Below are 8,986 nucleotides of genomic sequence, written 5' to 3'. Positions count from 1 at the left end.
ATATATATGATGACAGTAATGCTGAAGCTATAAACTGAAGAATAAAATATTTGCTGCAATGTTTCTGAAAATCTCACCGGTCTTCTGTTTTTGTTTTATTTTCTTCATCAGAGGCTGACGCTGAACAACCATCCCAAAAAAGTAAGATTTTGTAATTTACTTATGGCGTAAAACGACCGTTTAAAATTGTCATGAAATATTGCATTTTGCTTTTTATATATAAGGGGAGATGGATGACATTTTTATTGGACTTATGGGACGGAGAAACGCAGAGACTGGTGAGTGTATGGCAGGTGTCTAATATCCATGTCCTTTTAGCTTTGTCGCCTTTCATATTCATGTTTTCTATGTATATGTTACAGATAATGGTGCCTGGAGGAGAGAGTATCCAGAGAGGAGAGGCATTTTTCTCAACAAGTGCAGGCTGAGGTGAGTGCTTCTTCCTTATTCTTAAACAGACACCACCAAATGTCAGCTGTTTAGAAAAAATAAGTTAATGATCATCCTGCATAATTAAGGATAAAACCGATTTCAGACATAGAACTTCGGAAGATTTGTGGTGTTTTAAAAGGGACTGGTTTATGCACACCATCTGCATGCTTTTCATTTCTTAAAGTAAATCTCTACTTGTAGTTCTCACAGTGGATTTTTAGGGTACTTATGTCCATGTATGTGTTTTGTTTTTTTCCTGCAGGTTACTTCAGGGACTGTAGACACTGAGAGTTACTTTCATTTGGCTACAATGACAGAATGTCACCGAGAACATCAACAGCAAACCAAATGTCTGATGGAAACAAAAAAAAACACATGATTCCCACTGTACCTGGCTTATGAAAGTGACAATGTACCAAGCATAATGTACGGTTTTATTTGGAGACAAAGCATAATTAGAAGTAATAAATTCTATTTCTTTATCATGTCATTCTTTTTCTTAAAGTTCAAAATAAATGTAATTTTTATACATAATTCATTCATTTAAATGTCGGTGCAGTTTCCCTTGTTGTTTAAGTGATTCTTCAAGCTGTTGTCTCATGTTGAGACAATACTGTTCAATCACAGTGTTGGGTTAAATAAAATCAGGTGCTCAAACGGTTCAACGGGGGGTTTCAAATATACTCTGAAAGGTGAAAAGAAAACACTTTATTTTGCATTTCTGAAACAAACATCATATCAAACATCCTGGCTCTGGTTTTAAAGCGTGTGTTAATTAGATTGAGTTACAAACGAAATTTAAACAAAATTAATTTATTAACTTGAAGCATTTTATGCCAAATCACTTAATTACTCACAATTAATAATAAATGTCATACATCTATTGCTTTTTCCTGCATAACTCCAAGCACATTGGCTGTGACAATAAATTCAAACACTGATGATGTCAAATATAATTAAGGCTAAACCAGATGTTCATATTGGTTGAACACAGCTGAGACACATGTAGCCTCCACTCAAACATCTCTTATCTTTAACAACTCACTCATGTTGTCATACTCAGCGGAAAAGAGTTGTTAGTGCGCAGTAAAAGGGTTATCTGAAAAAGTCATACTTTTCACCACAGTTCTTCTTGACTAATCACAGAAGGAAAGTAGCCACAGGTGCTCCTGATGTAGTTCCCGATGGCGATCAGACACACTGCAGTTAAAACACATTCAGTACCATCTAAAAACACAACACAGCTAATACAATACAGCGTTTTATTCGACTGCAGTCCTGTTCACAGTGAGATGGGAGTTTAAATTCTCCGTCTCCTTTTCCTCTGTCACCGTATCCTCTTTGGTTTGGTTTCCATTGAGAGAAAAGGCAACAGTTGTGCGATTCTTTCCGTCCTTCACCCCTCGAACTGCTTTAAGTCCCGCTGTTACAGCCGTCTGCGAGTGTGGGCTGACATTCAAACCATGACGTAAAGAGGGCTGGTAGCGTGGAATATAACCATACGCTCTTAGGTGGTAGGTGTAGTACTCCATCACGTACATCAGCTCTGCTTCGATATAATGAAACGATACAGCCAGGTCTGAGCAGCACTGCGGACCCTAAGGAAGAATAACACACAGGTTAAAAACATAAACCACACACAGAACAATAAAAAGCAACTCACTCAAAATATGTTAACACTGAAGTATTCATATTTTTACTACATGAGTAGCAGTCACCGTCCATAATCACATTGATAGTCATTGCTATTGTAAACCACTGAGTTTTGCTTTAATGCCCACACCTGAGAACATGATCAGTAATCGTCCTTGTACAAAGTGTACAACGCTCTCTGCTTTCAATCTCTGAACTGAAATGAAATTTTCAACAAAATATTGGATTTAATAAAGACAAATAACCACATACGGTCCAAAGAAAAGAGAGTGCTGCACATCAGGGCTGCCACTAACGATTATTTTGATAGTCGACTATCAGATCATCATCCATTGGACGTAAAACGTACAGCTTACTGCACCAGCAGCATCTGCTCTTATATAACTATCATTAGCTTACAGCTTTAAGTGTTTAAGGTCTGTGCTAACTAAAAATAAAGACAAGATGATAGTTTATTAAATTTTAATGAAATGTGCAGATTGTTTCGGTGAGTTTAATAAACTCCTTGCTATCTAAACTATAACAGGACACCAGAGTAAATTCTCCAGCATCTCACACTTCTGATAATCAGCTGTCTGCTTGACGTTTATTCAGCTGTGTAAAAACTATAACTTTAATCTCAGCCAAAGCGATTTACTCAGGAACAAATAAAATACTGAAAAAAAAAGCCAAACAATAACATTTTTGAGTTATCTAAGTGACTCATATATATTTAACCTGAGTAGCGAAAGACGGCGGTGGGTTTGAAAACGATTTGCCGGGAGTCCGGTGTTCTCACGGCTCTAGTGAGCCTTGCCCCCGGCTCGCTATCGAGCTAGTGGGTAACAGACGTCTCCGAAAACGTCGGCGCGCTTTTGAAAATATGCGGTGTCTTGATAAACTGAGCAGATATTTGAAGTTTACACAGCTACATTCTCGCCTGAAATATGTTAAACATTTATTTTGTGACCCAGAAAGAATAATAAGAGTAATATTAAAACTAACTACTGTTTCATAAACGGACACATGTTGTCACAGTTTTTCCTTTTCATTGTCTGAGGAAAAAATAATAATAATTGTGGCTTAAAAATATTAAAAGTACATTTATGTTCTTATTACCCTTTAAAAAATAAAAATAATGCAGCTCCATACTCAGGCAGACAGCACTTGACAGCATCAGTAATGAACCTGCCTCATTTTAATTGCAAAGTACAATAGATTAGTTGCATCATCAGCAACAAATTGACCAATTTTCCCCTCATTCGACAGCACATTGTCTGTGCTGCAATCGTCTACTTTAAAATGAACACTTTCTTTTTTCCAATTCAATTACTGTTTGCAAGGGTCAGGCACACAACTTGAATGTGTTAGATACTCACATATTCATTTATTTTAGTCAGTACTCTTCTAATGATTCATTTAAATCAATGCCTATGTTTCTAATTCAAAGTAAAATATACAAAACATCAGGCAACAGTTTTTAAATGTGATTCTAAATAATTAAATAAATAAAGAGATATAAATTGGTCAGAATTATTGATTATTCCTTCACATGTTCAGAGACCCTGCTCGGTGCGATTAAATCAGTTACTTGGTTAACTGACTAATCCTGCTTCGGGTGATAACCGTAGATGAACTGTAGGTTTGGAAAGGCTTACGTTTCACTCAGACATTTGGTCTGGAAATCTAAGCAAACGTTCCACTGAATAGCTGGATAATTTATTTACTTATTTATCAGTTTATTTAAGTATCACTTATGAACAAGTGGTCACGTTTTGCAACACTCTTTGAGCCAAGAAGTTTTAACCACTTTATCCTTTAATTTATCATATTAGATTTGTGTCAAGCATAGCTTTTCTTTATTCAACCAAGTAATTTGTAAAACTGTGCTTTCAAAGAAGTTTCCTCAACCCTTGATTACTTGGATTACTGTGAAGGTAGCATTAATGCTCAACAATATACATCCATTAGCCACTTCATTAGATTTTCCTTGCTAGTGGCATTCAGATCTGCCTTAATACTGGCATATATTCAACGAGGTGCTGGAAACATTCCTCAAAGATTTTTCTCAATATGAACCTGACAGCATCATGCATTTGCTGCAGATTCATGGGCTCCGCATCCATGATTCTCATGTTTCACCACAGTGTTCTGTTGATTTGACAGATGGCTGCTAGAAGCAGCCATCAGAAGATAAATACACTGTGGTGATAAAGGGATGCAAATGGTATAAAAATAATAGTAATATAGGCTCTGGCATTTAAACAATGGTCAAGTGGTGCTGTGCCAAGTGTGCCAAGAGAATATTCCTGCGATACAGGCAGGATGGGACCATACCTTCATGTTGTTATGGCAATTTCTGACCGGACCATCCGATTGTCTTAATGAGCCTGTGCGAGACTCTGTTTTCTGTTCTTAGCTGACAGTAGTGGCAACCAGTGTGGTTTTCTACTGCTCTGGTACATCTGCTTCAAGGCTCAAGATGTTGTGCGCTGAGAGATGTTCTTCTCCATATCTTGGTTATAACAAGTGCTATTTGAGTTACTATCTGGCTATTCTCCGTTGACTTCTGCATCAACAAGGCATTTTCACCCAGTGAATTGCCTCCCACTAGATATTTTCTCCTTTCTATGTGAACTGTACAGATGTTTATGAAGGAAAATTCCAGTAGGGCAACAGTTTCTGAAACACTTAGGCCAGCCCATCTGAAACTGTCTTCCCCATTCTGGTAGTCAGTTTGAAAGTCTCTAGGTCATCATGATCAGGTCTTCATACCTACATTCACTGAGTTTCTGCCATGTGATTGGCTAATTGGCTGCTACAGTATGTGTGGCCAAACATATTTTGGAGCAAATTATGTTGCCATCCAAAGGAAGGCCTTTTTTGGTTTTTAAAGAAAACACCTTCCTGGTTTCAGTCAGAATATTGCCAAACCAAATTTGCCAATATTCTGATTGCATGTCTCCATATTTAAAATGTTAAACTGGCTAGCTTACAAGTCCAGATACGCCATCGATTGAAAAGGTTTGGCATGGTGTGACACTAAAATACAAAGAAGGGCTTGAACTGTTGAAAAGTTTTCTATATAAGCTGGCCTCCTTAGTTCTAAAGCAGTTTTGTTAAATGAAAACATGACACCACACAGCAGTAAACATGTTCTTGATCCAACTTTTTTGAAAGTTTGTATGTGCCTGACATTAAATTCAAAATTTGATTATTTTTCTAAATTAGGAACTTTTTAGTGTTAGCACTCAATATACAGTCTTTGAAGTACTTTCAGTTAAAGACTGTAAACATTATTGCCTATATGACAGTAAGTGTAACTTTCACTAAGAAAAAAGTGTGTACACTTTTTTAAATGAAAGACCTCTGTCACTTGAATGGAAGACATAAGCTAATGACATTAAAGGATTTCTAATTTAAGGTTCAGTCCGTCATCAGCATGACGTCCTAACCTAACTTGCCCCTTTCTAACAAGGTTAATCCACTCACTGTTTGTCTGCTTTATCTACGCGCTATCTGTGAACTGGATTTTAGAAATGGCCTTTGTATGAAAAGATTTCTTTGTTTTTTACCACCACAATGTGTAAGCCCATTTCACTATTACTCGCTCAAAAATGAAACTAATGTGAGGGGACTTGCCTCAACAATTGGGTAGTAGCAATAGCTCCAGTACCAGAAGCTCTTGGAGAACTTGCCAGTAAGATGGTGCTCTGGCACAAATGGGTGAAAAGTTTCTCGTTGCAAAGTGTCTCTGGAATCTCCTGCCAGAACACCCATCTTCTCCAAACACTGACCGAGAGCTAGGTCTTCCACAGGGGTCGTGTGTGTGCAAACTTTGGTTCGAAAGCCTTCCACAAATCTTTTGAGGGCTTCTTTACTGAGTACATAACCTGCTCCCCCACTCATGTAGCCTTGTTTGGTATAAGGTTTGAAGCGCTTGCCAAAATAGATTGGTTCTTCGGAGGAGTGGTTGGACAGAATCCAGCGCAGGTTGTCCACTACCACATAGGTGTCATCATCCGCTTTTAAGAACCAGTCTGCTTCATTCCCGTGGTGTTCGTAGACATAATGGAACGCTCGAATGGTCTTCCAGTAGAGCTGGTCACGGCCCTCCTTTGTCCCCAGGCCCACAGTGGGGAAGTCAGGGTCGTCCACAGAGCTCATGAACACGACGATGTTGCAGTGCCGACTCCAGGTAGCCCTGACATGTTGGGCCCTGCTCTGCAGGTTATACGGCCCCGTCATCACCCAACAGAGAACGCGTACTTTCTGATACAACATATCTGCCACCTGGCTGTCTTCATCTGGAGGGACACACGACAGTATATAGCAGTGTTAACTGGTATGCAGTTGACCTGTTGCATTTGTCATTCTACAAGCCACACCACACTCTACTTAACACATTTGGATACATATGCAGTTAGTTCCCTTCCACATCCTTTCAGCTGTCATTAGTTTGGCCATGCCAATTGGAAGTAGCATGAAAGCAATAGTGGAAAAAAATCCATATATGTATCACAGTCCAAAGCAGAATAGGTATTATCATCATTATACAGTCTAAAGTAGACTTGGTGCTATTTAAAGTCCGTTGTGTCTGTAAACCAATCTCTAAACTTTAAGGCAAAGTTCAGTCACGGGCTTAGAATGTTTCCTGCACTGTAAATATGTGAAAGCTATTATTAAATTAGAAAAAAAAATGTATTCACACCGTAACACACCTGTACGGTGAGGAAGGTGCAGATTCTTAACAGCAGCTCCCTCCTTCCTCCAGCTGGTCGGCCTCTCCCTTACAGCAGTGACTTTTTCCTGAGCTCCTGACAGAACAGGGTAACTTCTCTCAAACCACACCTGGTGAAGGAAGAAGTACGTACTGCAGGCCCCTAAAATGAAGCCCAGCGAAAAGCCCAATCTGGAGCTGAAGCCTTTCATGGCGATAATGTCTCCACAGCTGCGAGGTCCAAGTTATTGCATGTCTACATGAAACAGCACCACACTCAGTCAATTCGATGCACAGCCAAACCACAAAGGCCAACAAATATCAGTCATTAAACGTCTTTTGCGTTACATGCATAAGGTGCTTGATAGCAGACTGACTGCATGTAGTTGTACAATTAATTTTGCTATCATTGTTTTCTTTTTTTAATTGCAATAACTTTAAAATTATAATACTTTGCCTCATGATTTTAGTCTTTGAAAAATGTCATTAAAAAACTATTTCAATGTTTATGAAGTCATAGCGCGCTGACACAGCAGTAGACATGCGCTTAATGTATAATGTGCACAAATGACGACATAGTGATTAACTTCGCTGCTCGTGCCTAGAGAAGCCGTTTGATTTATTATGGTGACGTCACGTCAAGACCTCCTCCTTTTGTTTAGTTTAAAGACGGGGTGATTAAAACTAATATTAGCAACACTTAAATTCAGTTTGTCGCTGGAGCAAAAAAGACTAGAGAAGTGCTTTTGACACGCACTTCATAACTAACTGTCAGCGGGCCGCTGGCAGTGTTTTTCATTGCGTCTGATGAGGTTAAAGACCCCAAATCCGAGACAGATGTTAACGATTAACGTGACGAGAAATGTTTATGGCAAAGCAGCTTCTCTCCTGTATGCTGCTCTTCTACTTTATCCAGACGATAAATAAAATGACATGACAATCTGGTTACAATAATCAGGGATTCGTCCGTTGAGACAATAAATGAATAAACACGACAGAAACTGCTTGGCAGCAAAACGAGGCCAAAGGGAACCCAGATCGCTTTCCAAATGAAATAATTCAATACCAAAAGTTTCGTGTATGTCCACTGAGTAAATAAATGAGAAATACAAGCCTTTAAGAGACTCCCTCCCTCCTGTATGTTCTTTACCTTTGCTGGGGATCAGTCATTTGTGAGCACGATGTGCTTGTCACCCCAAGGAGCAGCTAAAGTATTTCGTGAAAAACAGCACAAGGACGCTACACCTGTCGAGCACACGGCTACATGCAGGTCTCATTCATCCGAAATACTGTTTCTCAGTGAAGTCCTCCCTGCACTGTGTCGCCAAATAAGATGATTACCAGCAAAGAAAAGCTTCTGAGTAGAATTACATTCTTCTACCTCGCGGTGGGTAAGCTCTGAAAATGAACGCTGCCATTGGTCGCCTGTCGGTGACGTATGAGGAAGCGCTCGTCCGCGTCCTGAGAAATAATAATTGTTTCAGATGATCAAGATTTGTTTGTCACAAGTGACACTGGTTTTTCGGAGACGCCGGTGAGACAGCTACAGGGTAACGGTAAATGATGGCGACGACTTGTCGTCTGCAAATAATCGCCACTAGGTGTCACCCTTACAACGGCTCCAAAAGACTTCAAGCCAGCTCCAGCAATCATAAGCACTTTACGTTAATGCAAGCCACCTCACCAGAGCTACTGACTCCACTTTCAAACAGAACTCGGAAATTAAAGTACATTCCGAGTCACCTGTTGCCCTGGATCCCCATTTCGTCTCTTGCAGTTAAAGGCAACCTGGCTATAACTACCCTCTCAGCTCCCCAGTTAGTAAAGACGTTTTGATGCTACCTTACAAAAGCTCTAACCAATAAAACCATGGCTATGATCCTGTTTTGATCTCTGTTCTACAGCTGGGTTCTTAGCTTGCTCCAGATAAGCAAATGTAATATATACAACAAATGTGACTCAATGTAAAGCTTAAAAAATGTAATGTTTTTAAAAATTTATACCACAAGTGCTAACAAAGCACTTTTGAAGGGGACTAAATTTCTAGAGTTTTGATGTTCTTGAACCTCTAAACTCACACAGTTCAATTCATTTGTAGGTCATTTTCACCTCTTGTAAACAGTCATTTGGTATTGTGGTGGAAATCCAAAGTTAAACTGTGAGAGTAATATTTTATATATTTTATTTATTATTATTATTATT

General features: G+C 39.0%; 2 protein-coding genes across 4 annotated transcripts in view; one reads left to right on the top strand and one right to left on the bottom strand.

Annotated features, from left to right (window-relative positions):
* The window catches only part of tac3a (tachykinin precursor 3a), a 1,958-nt gene extending 1,025 nt beyond the window's left edge, over positions 1-933 (top strand). For both annotated transcript variants that reach the window (XM_013910678.1, XM_005732601.1), the window contains exons 4-7: positions 112-141; positions 225-278; positions 363-429; positions 695-933. In XM_013910678.1, coding sequence (XP_013766132.1) covers positions 112-141; positions 225-278; positions 363-429; positions 695-713 — 170 coding nt within the window. In that variant the 3' untranslated portion in view covers positions 714-933. The remainder of the gene's footprint in view (positions 1-111; positions 142-224; positions 279-362; positions 430-694) is intronic.
* A 76-nt stretch (positions 934-1,009) lies between these two features.
* On the bottom strand, positions 1,010-8,406 carry c1galt1la (core 1 synthase, glycoprotein-N-acetylgalactosamine 3-beta-galactosyltransferase 1, like a). 2 transcript variants are annotated; one of them, XM_005732600.2, is made up of 4 exons: positions 8,166-8,406; positions 6,786-7,040; positions 5,707-6,371; positions 1,010-2,030 (listed from the first exon to the last, which is right to left on the bottom strand). In XM_005732600.2, exons 2-4 carry the CDS (start codon positions 6,994-6,996, stop codon positions 1,695-1,697), a joined length of 1,212 nt encoding a protein of 403 aa, XP_005732657.1. In that variant the 5' UTR covers positions 6,997-7,040; positions 8,166-8,406; the 3' UTR covers positions 1,010-1,694. The 2 variants fall into 2 exon arrangements, with proteins under 2 accessions (XP_005732657.1, XP_005732656.1); XM_005732599.2 differs by having other exon boundaries at positions 7,935-8,405.
* Between the last annotated feature and the right edge of the window lie 580 nt (positions 8,407-8,986).

The sequence above is a fragment of the Pundamilia nyererei genome, unplaced genomic scaffold, assembly GCF_000239375.1.
Source record: "Pundamilia nyererei isolate P.nyererei 1_Seehausen unplaced genomic scaffold, PunNye1.0 scaffold00047, whole genome shotgun sequence".
Classification (NCBI taxonomy): domain Eukaryota; kingdom Metazoa; phylum Chordata; class Actinopteri; order Cichliformes; family Cichlidae; genus Pundamilia; species Pundamilia nyererei.
The sequence above is the reverse complement of the archived record's forward strand: the minus strand, read 5'-3'. Positions and strand labels throughout refer to the sequence as shown.

What these genes read in the sequence shown, in the direction of transcription:
- c1galt1la (XM_005732600.2), bottom strand. Translation starts at nt 6,996, where the DNA reads ATGAAAGGCTTCAGCTCCAGATTGGGCTTTTCGCTGGGCTTCATTTTA. An exon ending in GCACCTTCCTCACCGTACAG is followed by an intron (nt 6,372 to 6,785) that starts GTGTGTTACGGT and finishes GTGTCCCTCCAG; the next exon opens with ATGAAGACAGCCAGGTGGCA. An exon ending in GCTACTACCCAATTGTTGAG is followed by an intron (nt 2,031 to 5,706) that starts GCAAGTCCCCTC and finishes ATTCTTCCTTAG; the next exon opens with GGTCCGCAGTGCTGCTCAGA.